This window comes from Saccopteryx bilineata, chromosome 6 (genome assembly GCF_036850765.1).
Source record: "Saccopteryx bilineata isolate mSacBil1 chromosome 6, mSacBil1_pri_phased_curated, whole genome shotgun sequence".
Lineage (NCBI taxonomy): Eukaryota > Metazoa > Chordata > Mammalia > Chiroptera > Emballonuridae > Saccopteryx > Saccopteryx bilineata.
This window is the reverse complement of record NC_089495.1, coordinates 210,606,375-210,630,437: the sequence shown is the minus strand read 5'-3', so window position 1 is coordinate 210,630,437 and position 24,063 is coordinate 210,606,375. Positions and strand designations below refer to the sequence as shown.

General features: G+C 61.0%; 1 protein-coding gene across 1 annotated transcript; it reads left to right on the top strand.

Annotated features, from left to right (window-relative positions):
- Window positions 1-406: 406 nt before the first annotated feature.
- Window positions 407-23,855, top strand: GMEB2 (glucocorticoid modulatory element binding protein 2). Its single transcript, XM_066235029.1, has 10 exons — window positions 407-1,907; window positions 10,684-10,872; window positions 12,051-12,148; window positions 12,604-12,731; window positions 13,775-13,878; window positions 15,863-16,020; window positions 18,739-18,810; window positions 19,076-19,213; window positions 19,435-19,557; window positions 21,353-23,855. The coding sequence occupies exons 2-10, from the start codon at window positions 10,742-10,744 to the stop codon at window positions 22,009-22,011; spliced, it is 1,611 nt and encodes a 536-aa protein (XP_066091126.1). The 5' UTR covers window positions 407-1,907; window positions 10,684-10,741; the 3' UTR covers window positions 22,012-23,855.
- Window positions 23,856-24,063: the final 208 nt, after the last annotated feature.

The following is a 24,063-nucleotide window of genomic DNA, read 5'->3' as shown; positions in this document are numbered from 1 at the left end:
CAAACCAAGAGTGAAAGCCTCCTCCCCTGGGGACCCAGGGTGAACTGCACATCTCCCATGGACACTCCTGGGGAGAAATCTGCATCCTCACTGCCCAGTATGAACTAATCCGTCCTGCCAGCCAAGCAGAGCCTAGTGCTGTAACCTTGCTCTTTTGGAGACAGAAGAGGTGAGACCAGGTTCAGATGCCGGGACGGAGTTCGTGCTGCAGTGTAAACAGAGACCCGGAGTCCGAGTGCTCACAGGGCTGGCGGCCACAGCTCACCCTGAGCAGAGTGGTCGGTGCCTGGTGCAGACACGGTGTCACGAACAGCCCTCTCCTGGTCCCTAATACCAATGCCCTTCTGGGCCTTATTCATTGATTTTATTGGTATTTGTTTTCAAAGCATGAGGACAGGTAAATTCAGATAAAGGAAAGACACAGACTGGGCACACCTGTTCAGCTAACAGACTCAATAGTTTAATAAAAAGACTTTTTAAAGCACTGGCTTGAGTACACTCTACATTATTGAAAACAATGAAAAGCAACTCTCCTAAGTATAATAACATCACTGGAGTGAAGGCAGCTTGAAAACTATCCATTCTGGGAAATGGCCTTCAGTTGTCTTCCTGCTCCGTAGAATCAATACGGTCCACCGCTTAGTCCTCCACACGACATCCGTTTCCTGCCTCTGTTCCTGGAGTGGGAGCGCTCGGGGACCAGCAGTCCATTATCCCCCGCCCCAGTGTTTCTGCAGCTGTTAGCCGCGGAAGCAACTCTACCGAACCAGCTCTGGGCATGGCCAGCCTCAGCGACCCTCCGGGCACTGCCCGGACCGCTGCAGCCAGGGACAGGGCGGAGTGCGCGCGGCCCGGACATCCTCAGGCCAAGAGCAGGCTGCTTCACACCTGCGCGGGCTCCGGGGAGGGCAGATGAATCCCACCCTAATCACCAGCCTGGGGCCCTCACTGCCTTCCAAACAGCAAGGCCAACTGTCCCTGGCTCACAAGTCAGAGGAACGCCATAAAAGCTGAATGATGTCTGTCTTTCTGGAAAACCCAAGAGCTTTTATACTCCTAGACCTTTACAGAGAGAGAGAGAGAGAGAGAGAGAGAGAGCGAAATTCTCAGAGCGTCCCTAACCCTACATCTAGGTGTCTTTTACAGCTCGGTTATAACCGAGGAACTGAATTTTTTAACTAAATGAGCACATGGGGTAGGGTCGCTGCCAGAGCCGCTGGGGCGGACGGTCAACACTTCCTCGAACACTGGATGGCGCTGCGCAGATTCCGAAATAAAACTACCAAGGCACTTTTTAAGGCTTCCTGTACGAAACGAGGCACGACGGTGGCAGGATTTGCACTAGACGAGCGGAAGGACGAAAAGGCAAGGCCCAGCGGGCGATTCTGGGTCAGCACCTTTCACACCCTTGAGATGACAAGCGGACATGCATCTGGTTTTTATGGCTTTCTGCTTACGCACATTCTGCCCTCACCCTCCCGTCCCTACACCAGTCTCCCGACGCATTCCCTCCCCTCTCGTACCCACCGAGGGGGTCTGCGGGAGCCCGGTAGGTGCGTGGGAGACCAGCAGGTGCGCAAGCGGGCATAGGCGGGGCCACGCGACAAGCCGCCCAGCGAAGTTGCTTCCGCGCACGCGTAACAGGCCTCACCGGGCTTTATTTTTCGGCAAAGCCCGTCTCCCAGCTAAGCGCCAAATAAGTCTTCGGGCCCGCCCTGGCCCCGTGCGTGCGCGGCACCGCCGCCTGCGTCACTAGGAAGCGCGCGCCCGGGCTGCTGCCGCCGCCGCCGCCGCCGCCGCCGAATCCCCAACAAGGAGCGGAGCCCGCGGCCGCCGCCGCCACCCCCGCCGCCTTCGCCGCCACCCGCCCACCTGCCGTCGCCCGCGCAGGCCCGGCCGCGGCCCAGGTAAGCGCCTGCCGCCCCCTGCGGCGAGGCCTCTCGCTCCGCCGCGCGCCGCCGTCCAGTCAGGGGTCCCTGCGGAGCGTCAGGACGTTACGGCGGGGGGAGGGGAGCGGGGGAGGGGCGGCGGCGCGCGGCGGGCGTCGCGGGCGTCACGGGCGTCACGGGCCCGCGTCAGGCGGCGTCGGCGGCGGCGTCCGCCTCCATCTTGCCGGAAGGCGGCGGCGGGCGGCCGCTGGGGGTGGCACTCGGTGTGGGCGCGGGCCTCCGCCGCGGGTGGGGCCATGTCCGCGCAGGCGGCCCCCTTCCCGGGTGGGAGGTGGGGGCCGTGTCCGCGCTCCCTTCCCGGGTGGGGGCCGTGTTCGTGCCTCGTTTCCCGGGTGGGGGCCGTGTCCGCGCTCCTTTCCCCGGGTGGGGGCCGTGTCCGCGCCTTCTTCCCGGGTGGGGGCCGTGTTCGTGCCTCGTTTCCCGGGTGGGGGCCGTGTCCGCGCTCCTTTCCCCGGGTGGGGGCCGTGTTCGTGCCTCGTTTCCCGGGTGGGGGCCGTGTTCGTGCCTCGTTTCCCGGGTGGGGGCCGTGTCCGCGCTCCCTTCCCGGGTGGGGGCCGTGTCCGCGCCTTCTTCCCGGGTGGGAGGTGGGGGCCGTGTCCGCGCCTTCTTCCCGGGTGGGGGCCGTGTTCGTGCCTCGTTTCCCGGGTGGGGGCCGTGTCCGCGCTCCTTTCCCCGGGTGGGGGCCGTGTTCGTGCCTCGTTTCCCGGGTGGGGGCCGTGACCGCGCTCCCTTCCCGAGTGGGGGCCGTGTCCGCGCCTTCTTCCCGGGTGGGGGCCGTGTCCGCGCTCCTTTCCCCGGGTGGGGGCCGTGTTCGTGCCTCGTTTCCCGGGTGGGGGCCGTGACCGCGCCCCGTTCCCGAGTGGGGGCCGTGTCCGCGCTCCCTTCCCGGGTGGGGGCCGTGTCCGTGCCCCGTTCCTGAGTGGGGGCCGTGTCCACGCTCCCTTCCCGGGTGGGGGCCGTGACCGCGCCCCGTTCCCGAGTGGGGGCTGTGTCCACGCTCCCTTCCCGGGTGGGGGCCGTGTCCGCGCCCCGTTCCCGAGTGGGGGCTGTGTCCACGCTCCCTTCCTGGTGGGGGCCGTGACCGCACCCCGTTCCCGAGTGCGGGCCGTGTCTGCGCCCCGTTCCCGAATGGGGGCCGTGTCCGTGCCCCGTTCCCGAGTGGGGGCCGTGTCCGCGCTCCCTTCCCGGGTGGGGGCCGTGACCGCGCCCCGTTCCCGAGTGGGAGCCGTGTCCGCGCCCCCTTCCCCAGTGGGGGCCGTGACCGCGCCCCGTTCCCGAGTGGGGCCCATGGCTGGTCATGACCCAGTAGGCACTCCATTGACTCACTGAGTGTTTATGTTGGACCAGTTCTGTTTCTTTGCTACCACTTCACACCGGAGTTCCAATTCCATCAGTTCTTTTTCTTTTTTTCTGGTCATGTGAAAAGCTGCCCGTAGTTGTTGTAAACAACTTGAGTTTGGAAATAAGTATCCACCTGTAAACCAGAGTCGAGGCCATAGTCGTGTCCCTCACCTCCGAAAGTGTCCTTCCACCCCCTGCTTGTTATTTTGTGGTGAGACTTCAGATCTGCCCTGACAGCAAGCTGTGAAGTGGGAACTGCAGGCCCTTCTGGGCTGCGTATAGGTCTCTAGGGTTTAGTCATCTCAGGCAACTGAGACTTAGGACTCGGGACAGTAACCCCCCCTCCCCAGGCCTCTAGGCTGGGTCAGGTCCTCCTATAAGTGCGGTCATGTATTTGTCCTTCTGTGTCTGGCTTACTTTACTTATTAAGCATAAATGTCCCTCCCCCAGGTCATTCCTGCTGCCTCAAAAGGGCAGCATTTCCTTTGTCAAGGCTAATTTATATTCTGTTCTGTGGACACACCACTTTTTTTTTTCTTTCTAGAAAGGGACAGTTAGGGAGAGAGATGAGAATCCTCAAAGCCTTTGTTGTGGCTCCTTAGTTGTTCATTGATTGCTTTCTCATATGTGCCTTGCTCAAGCCAGTGACCCCATGCTGAAGCTGATGAGCTTGTGGTCAAGCCGGTTGAGTCTGCTGCACTCAAGCCAGCAATCGTCTCTGGGTTTTGAACCTGGGTCCTCCGCATCCTAGTCAGACGCTCTATCCACTGCACCACGACCTGGTCAGCCAGGCTAGACACCACATTTTTATCCATCCATCCATCCATCCAAGACATTTAGGTTGCTGCTTCTACACATGGGCTACTGTGAAGAATGCTGCAGTGAGCACAGAAGTGCAGGTATCTTGGAGGTCTGATTTTATTTCCTTCAGATAAGTACCCAGAAGCAGATGGCTACATCCTGGGCGGTTCTGTTTTTAATTTTTTGAGGAAATGCCATACAGTTTTCCACAGTAGTCTCACCGGTTTGCATTCCCACCAACTGCACGCAAAACTATATACCAATTTTATTAAGGATAAGTTCAAGTGGAGTAAATAAACCTCATATATAACAAACTAATCAGACTGCTTATTCAGCAATTATCTCTGTATGGGAAGTATCTTGAAAATTGTGAAAAGACACACAGGACGGGGGAGGAATTTGCATATCCATGTACAAACATGCAGGTGTTTCTATGAATTTAGAATACTTATAAAGCTGTCTATACCTAGGCCTTAAAATAATAAGCCATTTCATGCCTGAACTGGGAAGGGAGGCTGCTCTTATGTCTTCTCAGAGCCTCAAATTCCTGTGTGTTGGGGTCTGCACAGGTAGGTGCCTGGCACTGCATGGCTGGGTTTGATGAGGGTGTGGCTGAGACCAGAGCTGGTATGTCTGTGCCCACCCACGGCCAACAGGAAGCCTGGATTCCTCAGGGGAGGCGGGACCAGAGGGACCAACTCCAGGGACTGCCTCTTCTGACATTTTCCAAGAGAAGGTGGAAATCTAAAAATTTTTTATGTGAACTTTGTAAACTTTGAAAAAGTTGGCAGCTAATGAATAATTTGGAACACAGAGAGGATCAAAAAAACAATGGTTGTTCCTGATGTGTGACCGCTGCTGTCTCTCGAGTGGTATTTTCATTGAAGTGTCCACGTAAGAACACCCAGACCTGCAGAGGATTTCTATAATTTATTTGAGCCAAACGGGTATGCCTGGATGGAAGAGCTCAACAAACTGAGAAAAATGCTTCCCACATATCACGGTTCACAGCTTCTTTTATGCCTTTGGAATTAAGGAGGGAAAGGAAAGATTGCATAGAGGTGGGAGAAAGCCAGACAGGGATAGGATTACAGGACAGTTAAGATGATGTGTTCATGCTTTAAAAGGAGGGGTCTGCAAGGGGGCATTTCAAAGGTGTGTTAAACTCAGATCCTAGGAACAGTGGACTGGGCTGACTTGAGGTGCAGGAAGTTGTACCCCTAGAGCAGTGGTAGTCAACCTGATCCCTACCGCCCACTAGTAGGCGTTCCAGCTTTCATGGTGGGCGGTAGCGGAGCAACCAAAGTATAAATAAAAAGATAGAGTTAACTATAGTAAGTTGTTTTATAAAGATTTATTGTGCCAAACTTAGCAAAAATCCGACATAAAATACTTGGTAAGTAATTATTATTATATGCTTTAACTTGCTGTAACTCTGCTTTATAAATTTTATAAAGTAAGATTATTTCCCTACTTTATAAATCACCATGACTGTGGAACCGGTGGGCGGTTAGAAAATGTTACTACTAACAGAGATACAGAAGTGGGCGGTAGGTATAAAAAGGTTGACTACCCGTGCCCTAGAGCAGGGGTCCCCAAACTTTTTACACAGGGGCCCAGTTCACTGTCTCTCAGACCGTTGGAGGGCCGGACTATAAAAAAAACTATGAACAAATTCCTATGCACACTGCACATATCTTATTTTAAAGTAAAAAAACAAAATGGGAACAAATACAATATTTAAAATAAAGAACAAGTAAATTTAAATCAACAAACTGACCAATATTTCAATGGGAACTATGTTCCTCTCACCACCAATGAAAGAGGTGCCCCTTCCGGAAGTGCGGCGGGGGCCAGATAAATGGCCTCAGGGGGCCGCATGTGGCCCGTGGGCTGTAGTTTGGGGACCCCTGCCCTAGAGTGTGGTGACCCAGCCTGCAGGTAGGGATTTGTGGTCAGATGACCCTGTGGACCCTCTTTTTTCATCCACAAACGGAAAATTTTTGTGATTTTGTGAAAGACATGGAAAGCCAGATGTGAATCTGAGGAACTGTCTGCACACTAATGTTTTTGTCTAATTTTTATATATTTATGCCCAAGAATGCTATTCAAATTTTTCCCCCTCATATCTTACCTCTGAATTAGTTGGGGCTCAATTTCCACGAGTAAGGAGCCCAAGCTCTGTGCCAGAAACTGGATACTCCTCCGTATACCGGGGGCTAGGAAGACAAAGGTAGTGTGGAGCTTGGTCTGTGTCTAAACTCCAGCAATGTTCTGTGAAGTCACTTTTACAATACAGTTGCTTTTGGAGGGGGGGTTCAATTTTGTGTTCACACGACTTGGAGCTCTGTGGTTTCGAAGTTTGGGTGAGGACAGCTGCCCATGGGGTGAACCCCTGCCTCTCTGCAGCGTTTGGTAGAAGCGTAACTTCCCTGGTCCCTGCAGAACCTCTTCAGTGAAAGCAGAGGGCCCTTGGTGAGCCAGCACTGCAGGTCCATATTATGTTAAGTGCAATCTTACTGTGAAGCTTTATTCATGTACGTTTAGAGCACTTTGTTTCAAAGCCTCAACCTAGAACAAAACTTAAATTTTGGAAATATGCAGTATGTCTGTCGGCTGTCAATGAATTCATTGTTGTAGGGTTTTTGTTTTTTTTTTAATTTTTATTTAATGGCTGTAAAGCATCTGATAGCCTGAGGACCTGGGACACTGGCCCAGGCAGCAGCCCCCACCCTGGGTCTGCTGGGTTTCCCTGGACTGAGAGGAAACTGCTCCAATGTGTGAGGACCGTCTGAGGTTCTAAATAAGGGTTCCTTTTGTTTTTTCTTTCTCCTTTTTGTATTTTTCTGAAGTGAGAAGTGGGGAGGCAGAGAGACATTCCCGCATGTGCCCGACCGAGATCCACCCGGCATGCCCACCAGGGGGCGATGCTCTGTCCATCTGGAGCCCTTGCTCCATTGCTTGGCAACTGTAGCGCCTGAGGCAGAGGCCACGGAGCCATCCTCAGCGCCCGGGCCATCTTTGCTCCAATGGAGCCTTGGCTGCGGGAGGGGAAGAGAGAGACAGAGAGGAAGGAGAGGGGGAGGGGTGGAGAAGCAGATGGGCGCTTCTCCTGTGTGCCCTGGCCGGGAATAGAACCCAGGACTTCCACACGCCAGGCTGATGCTCTACTTCTCCCGGTTTTTTAAATACTGCCTTTTCTTCCATGCCGCGTTTGCTGAGCCCACCTAAAGTGAGAAGGAGAATTGCCCTTTCTCAGCATCCAGCATCCGGTCGTCAGTCCTGGTGTTTGGACGTGTTCAACTTGGAGTGGCTCTCTGTGGGGAAATGGGTGTGTTTCCGAATGAAGCGCTCTGACCCCGACTCCTGGCCTGTGTGCCGGAGCCCATCTCCTCAGCCACAGCTCCACGTGGTGCCCCCCATCTCCTCAGCCACAGCTCCACGTGGTGCCCCCCATCTTCTCAGCCACAGCTCCACGTGGTGCCCCCCATCTTCTCAGCAACAGCTCCACGTGGTGCCCCCCATCTCCTCAGCCACAGCTCCACGTGGTGCCCCCCATCTCCTCAGCCACAGCTCCACGTGGTGCCCCCCATCTCCTCAGCAATAGCTCCACGTGGTGCCCCCCATCTCCTCAGCAACAGCTCCACGTGGTGCCCCCCATCTCCTCAGCCACAGCTCCACGTGGTGCCCCCCATCTCCTCAGCCACAGCTCCACGTGGTGCCCCCCATCTCCTCAGCCACAGCTCCACGTGGTGCCCCCCATCTCCTCAGCCACAGCTCCACGTGGTGCCCCCCATCTCCTCAGCCACAGCTCCACGTGGTGCCCCCCATCTCCTCAGCAACAGCTCCACGTGGTGCCCCCCATCTCCTCAGCCACAGCTCCACGTGGTGCCCCCCATCTCCTCAGCCACAGCTCCACGTGGTGCCCCCCCATCTCCTCAGCAACAGCTCCACATGGTGCCCCCATCTCCTCAGCCACAGCTCCACGTGGTGCCCCCATCTCCTCAGCCACAACTCCACATGGTGCCCCCCATCTCCTCAGTCACAGCTCCACGTGGTGCCCCCCCATCTCCTCAGCAACAGCTCCACGTGGTGCCCCCCCATCTCCTCAGCCACAGCTCCACGTGGTGCCCCCCCATCTCCTCAGCCACAGCTCCACGTGGTGCCCCCCATCTCCTCAGCCACAGCTCCATGTGGTGCCCCCCCATCTCCTCAGCCACAGCTCCACGTGGTGCCCCCCATCTCCTCAGCAACAGCTCCACGTGGTGCCCCCCCCCACGCAAGGCCAGGGAGCTCGTGGGCTGCTTCCCAGTGTTCCTTGCTTTTCCCACGAGAAGGCAGCCTTTCTTGGCAGTCATTAATCACCACCCCCTCTTCAGATCACCTACATTTTTTCTTTTTTTAAAGTTGATTTTAGAAAGAAAGAGAGAAACATGGATTTGTTGTTGTACTTATTTATGCATCCATTGGTTGATTCTTGTATGTGCTGCCCTGACCCAGGATCGAACCTGCAACCTTGGCATATCAGGATGATGCTCTAACCAACTGATTGAGCTGCCTGGCCAGAGTGAGGTCAACTATGTTCCTTGATTCTGTGTATTTCTGGGTCAAGAGTCAAGTAGAGGAGACTGCAGTCGTTTTAGAGGGGGTGCTGGGTAAGTCCCAGCTCTTTCTTGCCTCTGATTGTCTTGCCTGGGGGCCCATCCCTGGTTAGGAAGGCACAGAGCCCACAGGTCCTGCTCAGTCCTGAGATGGAGAAGCCAGGGTGGGTCTGAAGGTCTTTGTTGGCCTCCAGCAGACATTCATGAAAACGTTTGAGTGCTAGATACAGTGGATGAGTGTGATTTACACTCACACTCATCTTGAGGCCAAGCTTCATAGTTGGTCACTGAATTTGGGTGGGTTAACTCTGACTGAAGGCTTACTGTGAATTTGTTGGAGAGCAGAGGAGGGTAGGGGGCTCCTCCCAAGTGCGGTCTGGGCTCCTCCCTCCTAGGCATGGGCGGGTGCCCATGTGTGCCTGGTCAAGGTGGTCCCTGCCTGTCCAGTGCTGGGCAGGTGATGTCATTTGTGCTTTAATAAGTACGATAAGCCCTGGCTGGATAGCTCGGATGGTTGCATCATCCTGATACACAAAGGTTGTGGATTCGATCCCCGGTCAGGGCACATACTGGAACAGATACATTTTCTCTCTCTTCCTCTCAAATCAATCAATGTATTTTTTAAGTATTATAAAAATGAAGTTCTGAAAAAAAAATTTTTAGTGAGTTTTTATATTCTCTACTTTCTAGCCTATATCTAACCCTAATAGGTCATTCTGTTCTGATACCATGAAAACACATTTTTTTTTATGGTGGCAAAATACACAAGCATACATTTTTCCATTTTAACCACATCTCAGTGTGCAGCTCAGTGCCACTTTGTACATTCACGCTGCTCTGCCACCGTACTCATCCAGAACTTCCTCCCCTTCCCGGACGGACAGTCCACCCCATCCAGCACGGACTCCCCCGCCCCCAGCCCCGGGAACCTCTGTTCTGTCTGTCTGCAGGGCGTGACTGTTCGTGTTCATGTGAGTCATATGAGTGGAACCCTAGAACACGTGTCCTTCACGTCTGGCCCCTCTGCCTACGCGTCCGCACTGTAGCATGTCTCGAGTTTCAGTCCTCGTTAAAGCGGAGTCCTGCTCCGCTGTGTGTGAAAGATACATCTCAGCCCTGGCCGGTTGGCTCAGTGGTAGAGCGTCGGCCTGGCGTGCAGGAGTCCTGGGTTCGATTCCCGGCCAGGGCACACAGGAGAGGCGCCCATCTGCTTCTCCACCCCTCCCCCTCTCCTTCCTCTCTGTCTCTCTCTTCCCCTCCCTCAGCCAAGGCTCCATTGGAGCAAAGTTGGCCTGGGCGCTGAGGATGGCTCTATGGCCTCTGCCTCAGGCGCTAGAATGGCTCTGGTCGCGACAGAGTGACGCCCCAGATGGGCAGAGCATCGCACCCTGGTGGGTGTGCCGGGTGGATCCCGGTCGGGCACATGTGAGAGTCTGTCTGACTGCCTCTCCGTTTCCAACTTCAGAAAAATACAAAAAAAAAAAAAATTAGAAAGACACATCTTGTGTACCCACCGTCCGCCCCTCCTGTGTCTGTTGTGAGTCCTGCTGTCACGAGGCTGGTGTGGGCGGGTCTGTGCTGGTCCTGGCCGCTGTGTCTGGAAGTGGTGTTGCCAGTCATGTGTTAGGAGGAGTACAGTTATGTTACAGGAAACTTCCAGGCCTTTCCTGGTGGCTGTGTGAGCACTCTCCGTTCCCCCAGCCCTGCTGTCTGTATGCAGCTCTGGGATGCACCGGGCACACGAGGGACGGGGAGTCTGCTGGGTCCTGGCCTCCTTCCCCACCGCTGCCATGACAGCTTTTGGGCCCGGGGCTGGTCCGGCACTCGGCGTGGGGCCCTCAGCCCTCAGCAGCCAGGAGGGGCAGTGGTGCCCAGTCCACTCTCACCAGGCAGCAGCCCGTCTGAAAGGCGTGTTCTGGGCCTTGAGAGTGACTCCGGAGTGCCTGCGAGCTACACTGTGTGACCTGTGCCCTGCCTGCCGTTTCCTCCAGGATTCGGCGCCCTGGCAGAGTGACGGCCTCAGGCCTGGCCGTCCTCATCAGCTGAGCCATGGCGGCCCCGGATGTCAGCGTGCACATGGAGGAGGTGGTGGTGGTGACCACACCCGACACCGCAGTGGACGGCAGCGGCGTGGAGGAGGTCAAGACAGTGTTGGTGACGACCAACTTGGCTGCTCATGGGTGAGGACGGGCCCATGCTCTGGGGAGGAAGGGGGACTGGCAGCTGTCTGGCACCGTGTAAGTGAGGCCTTTGAGGGTGTCCCTTAACCACAGGGCAGACTGCAGGACAGTGGGGGCATCACATCACCTGGAACAAAGGTAACCCTGTGCCCTCGCCCTCAACACCTGCATCACCACGGTCACGTGGTTCATCCTTGAAAACACCTGCTGGGTATTCTCCTGATGAGAGGGACAGGGACAGTGGGAGCTGTAGGTCACAATGAAGTGGCAGAGCCAGTGTCTCCCTGATGCCCCTCACGACGGCTGACGATTCTTCCCCGTCTCCTGCGGCTCACCTCCAGATGGAATGCTGGCTGGCAGAGAAGCCGGCCCGAGAGCTCACTGCTGGCCTCCTCTTCTGTCCCCTAGAGGGGCTGTCATGTGGTGGCTGAGTGGCTCCCCTGTGCCCTCCTGTTGCCTTCGGTTGCTGGGTGGGGCCGGCCCTGTGGGCCATCTCTGCTGTGTGTCCTGTGTGTGACCTCTATCCATCTCAAGCCCCCACCTGTCCTCCGAGAACCTTGGCATTTGTTTCCCGTCTTCTGCGCCCCTGGCGGTGCTGCCTGACCGCCCTCCGGGCCCTCCCAGGCCTGCGCACAGCCCGTGTCCCCAGCCAGTGCGCCCAGCTCCTGTTTCCAGGGTGGCCCACCTCCTGGGGCCTGGCTTTTGCTGCGGCTGCTGTGATGCTGGCCCTTGGGTTCAGGCCAGCTCTGGTCGCCTACACTGCCCTCACCTTCCTGGGGACCCCTGAGCAGCCCAGGTGCCACATGACCCCATGCCCAGGCCTGGGACAGACACCTGCTGAGCGGTGTGCAGTGACAGTGCCTCCGCAGACCTGACCCTTTTTTTAAAAGCTTATATTGTTTGGAGTTTCTGTATCCATATGAACTCATCATAGGAATAGGAACTGTCAATATTAAAGAAACAGGGGCTTGGAGTTCCCGCAGAAGCGCTGCCCCCCAACACACTCACACATGCCCGCTTCACGGGCCAGGTGGTCCGGGGCCGCGGTGTGGCGACCATCAGCGAGGGTCCCTGGGCTGCACGGCCGCGGGGCTCTGGGCTCACCCGAAAGCACTGCAGGCACGGCAGCAGAGCCCACACGGTCCTCGGGCTCCTGACGTCCCCCATTCCTCTTCCAGGGGCGACCTGGGCGAGGACAACATGGAGACGGAGAATGCGGCCGCCGCGGCCGCCGCCGCCTTTACAGCCTCCTCGCAGCTCAAGGAAGCCGTGTTAGGTAGGCGCCTGCAGGTGGCTCTTGGGACGGTTTATCCCTAGGGGACGGCCCCCAATCGAGAGATGGGCCTGGGACCCAGGGAGGCCAGGCTGCAAGGCCCTCAGCTGGGGCCTGCCTGCACTCCCGCGGACTGTTATGAGTGTCCTGAGCGGGGAAGAGATTTCTGTACAACTCCTGACATCAGAGGCCTCAGAACTCCTCGGTACATGGCGCGTAGCCTTTCTAGAAGGGACTATGTCCTCACGGGTCAGGTGAGCTGTAGTCTAACCACTTAGTAGTTCTGCAGTGGAGCTGGTTGTGTGGGTGGGCCTGCTGCTCTGACTTGGGACTGGCCTGTCCCAGCCCTTCCTGGAGCCTGACCTCTGGTGTCTGGACTGGGGGCTGCTGGTGTGCTTCGCAGAGGGTGTGACTGACTTCCTGTCTCCCCTGTCCCTGTCCCCGCCCCACGTGAGAAGTGAAGATGACTGAAGAGGGGGAGAACCTGGAGGCTGAAATCGTGTACCCCATCACCTGCGGGGACAGCAGAGCCAACCTGATCTGGCGGAAGTTTGTGTGCCCCGGCATCAACGTGAAGTGTGTGCAGGTGAGGGCACAGGTCACGGGGCTGGGGCGGGGTCCTCCCAGTGAGCTCCCTGCTCCGAGGGGCCGTGGCCTGGGCGCTGCAGTTCAGGGGCAGCAGAGGGTGCAGCCTCGGGCGGTGGGACCCATGGTGGCTGAGCCGAGCACAGGAAGCGCCACCCTGTCGGAGGCAGAGGCAAAGCCCGGCCATAGGTGGAGGCGAGCACAGGTGTGGAGGGGCCAGGGCGGCCAGGGACCCCATGCCTCTCAGCTCGGCACGGCACGGGGGCGGACGGCGGGTCTGAGAGCGGTCATGACAGAGGGGAGTGGCCCACAGTCAGGAGACTGGACACTGCTGCCGTCGGCAGGAGTCCCTGGGCTGGCCCCGTGCGCCATGACGGACCCACGGCTGATGACGACAGCAGAGGTGCTCTGTGCCCGGCGGTGGCTGGGGGCTCTCGGCCTGGGAGCCCCAGGGAAGCTGCCCTGGCCTGGGTCCAGCAGGGCGTCCAGGCCACAGCCGGAACTTTGTTTTCTGCCTCTGCGGGACCTGCTGACTCACCCATCCCCAGCCTGCTTGTTGTCTAAGTAAATGCAGTTTTATTTTGATTGTTTGGTTCCAACGATTGCTTGTTTAACAAGGTTGAATGGGATATTTTACCTTCTTGGGCCGTCTGAGTTCCCGCCATGGTGGGACTAGCAGGCCCAGAGCCTGTGAATCGGGACATGGACGCTTATGTGTCACTGAGGGGCGGTGCCAGAGGTGGGTGGGTGTCCACAGTCCTGTGGGTCTTGTCTGGAGCGCGCACCGCTTCTGAGTGCTGTGCCCTGAGCTCGTCCCTCCCAGGTGGACAGCAGGAAGCCCGCCCTGTGCAGGCCAGAGGGCCACCCCTCGTCTCGCCTGAATCATTCTGTCCCCGAGTTCAGGTTGCCACAGGAGGAACGCCGTGTCCCACTGAGAGCGGGCCTGCGGCTCCTCGCCCGGTCCGTCCCGCGTCCCTTCCCCAGGCCGGGGCAGGGGGTGGTGGGCGGCACCGTCCTCACTGCTCCGCTGTGCTCCCCCCACAGTACGACGAGCATGTCATCAGCCCCAAGGAGTTCGTGCACCTGGCTGGGAAGTCCACCCTGAAGGACTGGAAGAGGGCCATCCGGATGAATGGCATCATGCTCAGGTGGGCATCTGCTGGGGGCATAGCAGTCGGGCGAGTGCAGGTGACCGTGCCGGACGTCCCCCTGGTGGAAGCACCTGGTCCTTTTCCATTTGTGTGGGGGTTTTGGAGACGAGGTATGTTTTAGACATGAGGAGAGATAACATCGTCCCTGGAGCTGTCCCGTCCCGTCCCCTGCCACAGGGGACAGATCAGACTTGCAGTGTTCTGAGTTCCACTGGTTTTTACCTGGAGATACGAGGCTGTTTTGCAGTAAATATTCACGTAAACAGCGCAGGGTTTGCACACCGGGAGGCAGAGGCCCGTCTCTTCGCCAGCCTGCCCACAGTGCGTGTGGGGCGCATGGGGCGCTGGTGGCAGTGTCCCCAGACCCAGGAGCGCGTGCCCGTCCATCTGCCGTTGGAACACGGTCCCCAGCGTCTGTGTTCAGTGCCTGTGGGTCAGCCTCCTCAGGTCCTGGTCTGGACCACGGCCTGCCCTGTGACGACGTTCAGGGGAGCTGGGCCTGTGCCCGCCCTGGATAGGGAGGCCTCTTTGTCCTCAGAGACCTCCTTCCTGTTGATGCCGATCAGGAGATGGGGCCCTCGGAGGCTCCTGGCTGTTCCGCACACGTCCCATCGGAGGTCTCGGGGCCGCGCAGCCTCGCGGGGCTCTCGCTCTTCTGCGTGGGTTCTCGACCCCTGTCTGCTCCACGGGTACCCCAGGGTGTGGCCTGTCACGGGTGGCCTTCTGACCCTTACGACTCGAGGCTTCATGTTCACACCCTCAGGAAGGTCGCTTCCTGGGTCTCACAGGTCATCATTTCCAGCGTTGGTGTCACAGCTTGCCCCTGATGGGGAGGGGCACCCCTGTTGGTCTGTCCCTGTCCTCTGCCGTCCAGAGTGTCTGGCAGTATCTAGGTCACTTTGCTGCTGATGGGGCTGCTGATGGGGCTGCTGGCCTTCATGCCCCGAGTGGTTCTTGCTGTCCTTGGCCATGCCCTGCTGCTGCTGCAGGAGCGCCTGTGGCCCTTATGTGGAGCCTGGACCACAGCTCTGGTCACTCCTTGTTAACCACATTCTGGGCGGAGAGAGAGGGGCAGATGCCCAGGCCCAGGGACCAGCAGCTACTGAGCCCCACCACGAGCAGGCAGCTGTGGCACTGGGTGGCTGCACGTCTCCTGGTGCCCCTGCTCTGTGGGGTGTCTGTGTGGTGTCAGAGCTGAGGAAGGGGGTGGGCCGTCTCACGGAAGGGAGGTCAGTGCCTCGCACGGTGAGCAAGGCAGGAGGAGGCCCCGCGGAGCCCTCTCCCCGTCAGAGCGCGAGTATGCAGGGGAGGCCAAGCAGCGAGGCTTCTGGTGGGTGACTCCCCTCTGCCTCCCAGCCTGTGCCGCCGTCAGCACTGCGGTCCCCACGGGCCTGCTCCCCTGGGGCCACAGCACTGCGGTCCCCACGGGCCTGCTCCCCTGGGGCCACAGCACTGGGGTCCCCACGGGCCTGCTCCCCTGGGGCCACAGCACTGTGGTCCCCACGGGCCTGCTCCCCTGGGGCCACAGCACTGGGGTCCCCACGGGCCTGCTCCCCTGGGGCCACAGCACTGGGGTCCCCACGGGCCTGCTCCCCTGGGGCTGTCAGCACTGCAGTCCCCACGGGCCTGCTCCCCTGGGGCTGTCAGCACTGCAGTCCCCACGGGCCTGCTCCCCTGGGGCCGTCAGCACTGTGGTCTCCACGGGCCTGCTCCCCTGGGGCCACAGCACTGGGGTCCCCACGGGCCTGCTCCCCTGGGGCCACCTGCCTGGCAGCAGCAGGTCCCCTCACAGCCCAGAGCTCTGCTGAGCTGTGGAACAGGCCTGTTGGGGAGCTTCCCGCTGCCTGCCAGCACAGTCTGTCACTCTTCCTCAGACGTGAGGACACACTGGGGGGGACATCGCGCGATGTCTTTGGGTCCAGCTGTGTGTGCAGACGACAGGTTGCAGCTCAGGCATACGTGATGCTCTTGTCCCGCACAGGAAGATCATGGACTCGGGGGAGCTGGACTTCTACCAGCACGACAAGGTCTGCTCCAACACCTGCCGCAGCACCAAGATCGACCTGTCGGGCGCCCGCGTGTCTCTGAGCAGCCCCACGTCAGCCGAGTACCTCCCACTCACACCCGCCACAGCCGACGGTACGTGCCACGTGGTGGTCAGTGGCCGCCTCTTCCCTCACTGTCCCGAGTCTGAGCCTCTGTTTCATTGGCAGGGACGCTTTTAGCGCCTTTTCTTTTTAAGCCACTTTTTTTTTTTTTTACAGAGACAGAGAGAGTGAGGGATAGACAGGGACAGACAGACAGGAACGGAGAGATGAGAAGCATCAATCATTAGATTTTCGTTGCGCATTGCAACACCTTAGTTGTTCATTGATTGCTTTCTCATATGTGCCTTGACCGTGGGCCTTCAGCAGACCGAGTAACCCCTTGCTTGAGCCAGCGACCTTGGGTCCAAGCTGGTGAATTTTTGCTCAAACCAGATGAGCCCATACTCAAGCTGGCGACATTGGGGTCTCGAACCTGGGTCTTCCGCATCCCAGTCCGACGCTCTATCCACTGCGCCACCACCTGGTCAGGCTAAGCCACTTTTATGAAACACAGATGCCCTACGTAGGAGCACGTCCAGCGTGACAGAGCAGTGTGCAGGGCCCAGCTGCAGCTCTGACTGCAGGGGCTCCCTGCACCCCACACAGCCGCCCTGCTGCCACGCCAGGTGGGGCCTGCAGCCCCTGCAGCGCCTGCTCCGCAGCGCGGACTCTTCTGCCCCCGGGCTTCGACGGGCACCTTCATGACGCTCTCCTGGGCTGACGTCTGTGGTGCTCACTCAGCGGACGAAACATCCCAACTTACAACAGCTTTTGGAATAGAGATTCTCTTTAAAACCGAAGTTAGAGTGAAATTGGGTCCTGAGTTCCCTCTTTGTGTTATGGGGTTATGATTTCACAGTGTTGTGTTTCCGGTGACGTCACTTGCTTTGTCCCTATGCTGTGACTGCATAGGGTCAGTCTGGGCATGCTGCATGTAGCCAGGGGCCATCCTTATCACTGACCAGACAGTGGCCGTCTGAAGGGTTGGCCTGTGCTGGAGGAAGGAGAGGCAGGCCGGGCAGCTGCGAGGCCCTGAAGTGCCCAGATGGCCCCTGCGTCCTGGCCGAGCGGCGTCAGTGGTGCTGGTGCTGCTGTTCCAGCCTCTTCTGGAAGCTCCAGGAACAAGTAGGCGCTGACTGTCAGAGAGGCTGGGTTTGTCTGCTTCCTTATCCACGGGTGTGGGTCCTTGCCCTTCAGCTCCTGTCTGGACCGGAGCCCCAGGGTGCTGGTCTGGCTTCTTGGATGACACAAGGCAGTGTGGGAGGGGCTGGGTCACCACAGAGCCCCTTCCCTGGAGACACATCCAAACACATGTCCCATTCCTGTTGGGCCAGTTTTGTGACAATAGGGCAGCCTGGGGTCAGCGTGGGGTGACCGATCCCCAAGAAAGGACCAGGCGGGCTCCCACTATGCTAGTCAGCACGTGCCGTGTTGGCACGCCGTGTCGGTGCACGCCGTGTCGGTGCACGCCGTGTCGGTGCAGGCCGTGTCGGTGCAGGCCTCGTTGGTGCACGCCGTGTCGGTGCACGCCGTGTCGGTGCACGCCGTGTCGGTGCAGGCCTCGTTGGTGCAGGCCGTGTCGGTGCACGCCGTGTCGGTGCACGCCGTGTCGGTGCAGGCCGTGTCGGTGCAGGCCTCGTTGGTGCAGGCCGTGTCGGTGCAGGCCGTGTCGGTGCAGGCCGTGTCGGTGCAGGCCGTGTCGGTGCAGGCCTCGTTGGTGCAGGCCGTGTCGGTGCAGGCCGTGTCGGTGCAGGCCGTGTCGGTGCACGCCGTGTCGGTGCACGCCGTGTCGGTGCAGGCCTCGTTGGTGCAGGCCGTGTCGGTGCACGCCGTGTCGGTGCACGCCGTGTCGGTGCAGGCCGTGTCGGTGCAGGCCTCGTTGGTGCAGGCCGTGTCGGTGCAGGCCGTGTCGGTGCAGGCCGTGTCGGTGCAGGCCGCGTTGGTGCAGGCCGTGTCGGTGCAGGCCGTGTCGGTGCAGGCCTCGTTGGTGCAGGCCGTGTCGGTGCAGGCCGTGTCGGTGCACGCCGTGTTGGTGCAGGCCTCGTTGGTGCAGGCCGTGTCGGTGCAGGCCGTGTCGGTGCAGGCCGTGTCGGTGCAGGCCTCGTTGGTGCAGGCCTCGTTGGTGCAGGCCGTGTCGGTGCAGGCCTCGTTGGTGCAGGCCGTGTCGGTGCAGGCCGTGTCGGTGCAGGCCTCGTTGGTGCAGGCCGTGTCGGTGCAGGCCGTGTCGGTGCAGGCCGTGTCGGTGCACGCCGTGTCGGTGCACGCCGTGTCGGTGCAGGCCGTGTCGGTGCAGGCCTCGTTGGTGCAGGCCGTGTCGGTGCAGGCCGTGTCGGTGCAGGCCGTGTCGGTGCAGGCCTCGTTGGTGCAGGCCGTGTCGGTGCAGGCCGTGTCGGTGCAGGCCTCGTTGGTGCAGGCCGTGTCGGTGCAGGCCGTGTCGGTGCAGGCCTCGTTGGTGCAGGCCACTCAGTACACGCCATGTCAGTACACGCTGTGTCAGTACATCCATGTCGGTACACACCGTGTTGGTGCACCCATGCTGGTACATGCCTTGTCTTTGAGGCACTGGAGCTGGCTGTGGGCTCAGGAGGTCCCTGTGGTTCTTTCCGCTCCGTGTATGTCTGAGGAGCCTGTGACTGAACGGTGGCAAGTGTGGCTCCAGTGCGAGGCAGCGGGCCCTCGGCACCAGGACACGTGTGTCAGCCTCGTGAGTCGGAGCAAAGACGTTCCATCATGAGGCCGCCAGGCTGACTGGCTTTCATGTGGGTTGCAGTGAATGGGTCTCCTGCCACCATCACCATCGAGACCTGCGAGGACACCAGTGACTGGACCACGGCCATCGGAGGTACGGGGTCCTTCCTCTGGGTTTCTGGGCTGGGCCTGGGGCAAGGCCTCATGGAGGACAGGGCGGTGCGGGGAGCTGTGCCCATGGACAGCACCCATGTTCAGATGCTGCGTCCCCTGTTGGGCTGGCGCACTGGCTGACTCAGACCCAACTTGTGGGCGGGACACTGCGGATGCCCAGAGCTAGGTCCTCCCGGTGGCCCTTGGCTCCTCTGTAGTGGCCTGGGCAGGACTTCTTCCTCTTTGAGCCTCTCCTTCCCTCCCAGATGACACGTTTACCTTCTGGCGGGGGCTTAAGGACACCGGCCTGCTGGATGAGGTCATCCAGGAGCTCCACCAGGAGATGGTGGAGACCATGAAAGGCTTGCAGCAGCGGGTACAGGACCCCCCGCTGCAGCTCCGAGGTGAGGGTGCTGCCCGCGGGCCTCTCTGCAGAGCAGCCAGTGGTTGGCTGGTCAGGACACACAGGTGCTGAGGGAGCCCCGCACCTTCTGCAGGGGGTGGGCAGCCAGTCCTGCTCCTCCAGGCCGCTCGCCGCTGCGCAAGGCCCAGCTTCTGGCGGCGGGAGCGGGCCTCCGCCCTGTCCTGGCGCCCAGGTCGCCCTCACTGCGCCATCTCCCCTCAGATGCTGTGCTGCTCAACAACATTGTGCAGAACTTCGGCATGCTGGACCTGGTGAAGAAGGTGCTGGCCAGCCACAAGTGCCAGATGGACCGCTCGCGGGAGCAGTATGCCCGCGACCTGGCCGGTGCGTGGGGGTGCCATGTCCCTGTGGGCCTGAAGTCGTGAGCGTAGGAGGGCACTGAGCACGGTCATTGGGCAGTGACACTCAGACCGCGTTGTACAGAGGACAGTCGCTGCTGAGCTTCCGGGACTCACTGCCCGGTTATCGGAAATGGCAGAGATGGGACCCCGAGTCCCGTTTGTGACGGTTGTGCCCGTCTTTCCCAGCACCCCTGCCCGTGTCTGAGCTTGGCAGGTGTGCCTGTGTGTGTGCACGTGTGCGTGTGCAGGGTGGGCTGGTTACGTGTGTGCTGACTGATCTTTACCCACGGCCTGAGAGCAGTTCTGTGCAGAGTACAGGAGCCGAGTGTGGCCGCTCGCCGGGGCAGGGAGTGTGTGTCAGACCCTGCCTGTCCCCCCTGTCCCCGACGGCACGGTGCCTGTCCCCACACCCCCACGGTGACGCCCTGGCCCTGTCCCCACATCCCCGCGGTGACGCCCTGGCCCTGTCCCCCATCCCCGCGGTGACGCCCTGGCCCTGTCCCGCATCCCCGAGGTGACGCCCTGGCCCTGTCCCCCATCCCCGCGGTGACGCCCTGGCCCTGTCCCCCATCCCCGGGGTGACGCCCTGGCCCTGTCCCCCATCCCCGGGGTGACGCCCTGGCCCTGTCCCCCATCCCCGCGGTGACGCCCGGCCCTGTCCCCCATCCCCGCGGTGACGCCCGGCCCTGTCCCCCATCCCCGCGGTGACACCCTGGCCCTGTCCCCCATCCCCGGGGTGACGCCCTGGCCCTGTCCCCGCATCCCCGGGGTGACGCCCTGGCCCTGTCCCCCATCCCCGCGGTGACGCCCGGCCCTGTCCCCCATCCCCGCGGTGACGCCCGGCCCTGTCCCCGCATCCCCAGGGTGACGCCCTGGCCCTGTCCCCGCATCCCCAGGGTGACGCCCTGGCCCTGTCCCCCATCCCCGCGGTGACGCCTGGCCCTGTCCCCCATCCCCGCGGTGACGCCCTGTCCCTGTCCCGCATCCCCGCGGTGACGCCCTGGCCCTGTCCCCCATCCCCGCGGTGACGCCCTGGCCCTGTCCCCCATCCCCGCGGTGACGCCCGGCCCTGTCCCGCATCCCCGGGGTGACGCCCTGGCCCTGTCCCCCATCCCCGCGGTGACGCCCTGGCCCTGTCCCCCATCCCCGCGGTGACGCCCGGCCCTGTCCCCCATCCCCGGGGTGACGCCCTGGCCCTGTCCCCCATCCCCGGGGTGACGCCCGGCCCTGTCCCCCATCCCCGGGGTGACGCCCTGGCCCTGTCCCCCATCCCCGCGGTGACGCCCGGCCCTGTCCCCCATCCCCGGGGTGACGCCCTGGCCCTGTCCCCCATCCCCGCGGTGACGCCCTGGCCCTGTCCCCCATCCCCGCGGTGACGCCCTGGCCCTGTCCCCCATCCCCGCGGTGACGCCCTGGCCCTGTCCCGCATCCCCGGGGTGACGCCCTGGCCCTGTCCCCCATCCCCGGGGTGACGCCCTGGCCCTGTCCCCCATCCCCGCGGTGACGCCCGGCCCTGTCCCCCATCCCCGCGGTGACGCCCGGCCCTGTCCCCCATCCCCGCGGTGACGCCCTGGCCCTGTCCCCCATCCCCGCGGTGACGCCCTGGCCCTGTCCCCCATCCCCGGGGTGACGCCCTGGCCCTGTCCCCCATCCCCGGGGTGACGCCCTGGCCCTGTCCCGCATCCCCGGGGTGACGCCCTGGCCCTGTCCCGCATCCCCGCGGTGACGCCCGGCCCTGTCCCCCATCCCCGCGGTGACGCCCGGCCCTGTCCCCGCAGCGCTGGAGCAGCAGTGTGACGAGCACCGCCGGCGGGCCAAGGAGCTCAAGCACAAGTCCCAGCACCTCAGCAACGTGCTCATGACGCTGACGCCCGTGTCCCTGCCGCCCCCCCTGAAGCGGCCTCGGCTGGCGAGGGCCACGTCCGGGCCGGCCGCCATCGCCTCGCAGGTGCTCGCCCAGTCCGCCCAGATCGCCCTCAGCCCGGGCGTGCCCGTCTCCCAGCTCACCGGCGTGCCGCTCGGCAAAGTGATGTCCGCCCTGCCCTCCCCCGTGCTGGGCAAGGGCTGCCCCCAGGCGGCCCCCGCCAGCTCCCCCGCCTCGCCTCTGCTCGGGGGCTACACGGTGCTGGCCTCGTCGGGCACCACCTTCCCCGGCACGGTGGAGATCCACCCGGACGCGTCCAGCCTCACGGTCCTGAGCACGGCCGCCATGCAGGACGGCAGCACTGTGGTCAAGGTGGTCAGCCCCCTGCAGCTGCTCACCCTGCCGGGCCTGGGCCCCACCCTGCAGAACGTGGCCCAGGTGTCGCCTGGGGGCAGCACTATTTTGACAGTGCCCACGGGGGCCATTGAGGGTGCGGTGGCCGCCCCGGGGCCCGAGGACCACACGGCCACCATTGAGGTGGCCGCCATGGCTGAGGGCCATGAGCACAAGTAGCCATTGGCAGAGGGTGAGGCCCCTTGCGGGCACAGGACTGGCCCCTCTCCTCAGGCCACGGTGCGCCACGTGGGGCTGCTGAACCAAAGAGGAAACGCCAAAATGGATGGAGAGGAGAGAGGGACGGAGGTGACAGCAACCTGTGACGCCCACTAGTCTTCGAGTTCTGAACTCCCTCCCCTGTTTTCTTGGGAAATATATTTTTCCATCTGTTGCTTATTGATACTGTTTACACATCGGGCGACCAGGAGCCAGACGAGACGTGCGCCGTGCCTCAGCGGGACAGCAGGCAGCGCCCAGCGGCCCCCGCGGCCGCATGGCTGGGGCACGTCACGAGCACATGTCTTGGGGACTGTCCCCAAGGGTGGAAAGCCATGGATCCTATGGATTTGGTTTCTTCCCACAGTTTTCTGTAGGTTTAGTGTGGCCGGCACTCTGCTCTCCCATCTCCGGAACAGGTGTGGGAGGTGCGTCAGGTCAGCACACGGCTCAGGTCTGGGGGCTCCGGCTCCTGGGGTCTGGGGTGCGGTCCTGGGCCACCTGCCTGAGCAGCGGAGCCGAGGGCCGGCAGTGAGCACCCCCACTCCACCCCGCCCGCCAGTGGATGCTTGGCGTCCCGGGACCATCCCACACGCCCTGTGGGTGTTTTCCCGTGAGCTGTTCAGCAGGCTTCTAGGAAGAGTCAAATGTATAGCGTTTTCAACCCAAACCATGCTGAGTGCCTAGGCTTCCGGAATCTGCTCTGGATTCCAGAGTGTTTTGTACAAAACGGCTGTTGGGACAGCCTGTGCGAAGGTGACTGAGCTCTGGTGGCCCTGCCACCAGGCCCTGGGCACGGGCCCATGTAGAGCAGAGAGGGGCTGGCCTTCTGTTGCCCGGTCCTCCGCCTGCCGGTGGGGCCACCCTGACAGCCTCGTCCCTGGGTCCCACCTGGAGGTGCTGTGCACACTGCCCCAGGGGGCACGGGGCGATTGCCCAGCGGGCACGACCAGAGCCGTGCTCGCTGAAGGGCTGTCTGTGGGCCGGCCACAGTTCTGACTGTGGAGTCCCGAGCTAGACCCGACGGGGCCGCCTGCAGGCCCCAGGTCTCACGCATCATGTCACCACGGCCACCCCAGTCTGTGGCCTGCTAAGGACCCTTCTCGGGGTCCCTGCCATGGGAGGGTCCCCCTTGCACTTTGAACGGAACTGAGCTCTGTCCGTCCATCCTTCCACCCAGCGCCCAGACCCCACCTCGGGCCTCGCTCCCATGTCAAGCTACTGAGGTTGTCTTGGTTTCTCTGTTACGTTTTTGTTTGCTGTTCTCACGGGTCCGCTGGTTCCAGCGTGGTGTTTACTTTCTTGTTTGTGTGTGCACTTCTTTTCAAAGTGCATCTTGATTGAGTCTCGAGCCCAGTTAGGTGGGCAGCGTGGGCCCCAGTTGTGGCCGAGCCCAGCCCGTCCCTGTTTGCACCAGCTCCACTTGCTAATAAAACCGCATGTGGTGAGGAGCCCTGTCAAAGTCACACACCCCCTTCCAGCCCCGGTACTGGCCTTGGACTGCGGCCTAGGGGAGAGTTCTCTTCAGAGCCATACAACTTAATGCCCAGCCCCGCAACCCTCAAGCCCTGGGGTACGGGGAGGGACCCACCATCCTGAAGGCGCCCCAGGCCGCTGGGGCGGGGCTGTTGCACTGGTCCAGCCGGGGTCTGCTGTCCTGTGCTCTGGTTCTGGGAAGCGGGTCGGTTTGGATTTCTCACTGGTGCTCAGAGGCAGCCTGGGGGACAGAGCATCTGAGTTCGACTTCTTATGTTTTTGCAAGTATCTGCTTGGTACTTTGATTTAAAATAAACACACGTTTCATAGTTGGTGTCTGTCTGTCTCCTTATGCAGGGCCTGCTGAGAGGGCTCTGGCACCTGCTGTGCAGGAAGTGGTCGCGGGCCTCTCCCTGACGTCCCCGATGTCTGCTGTTTCCTCAGCCCCGGCCCCTCCCCAGAGCTGTGGCCACAGCGGCTGAGTGGGTGCTGAGTGTCCTCACACATCTAAACATGGTCACACTCCACCTGTCATGG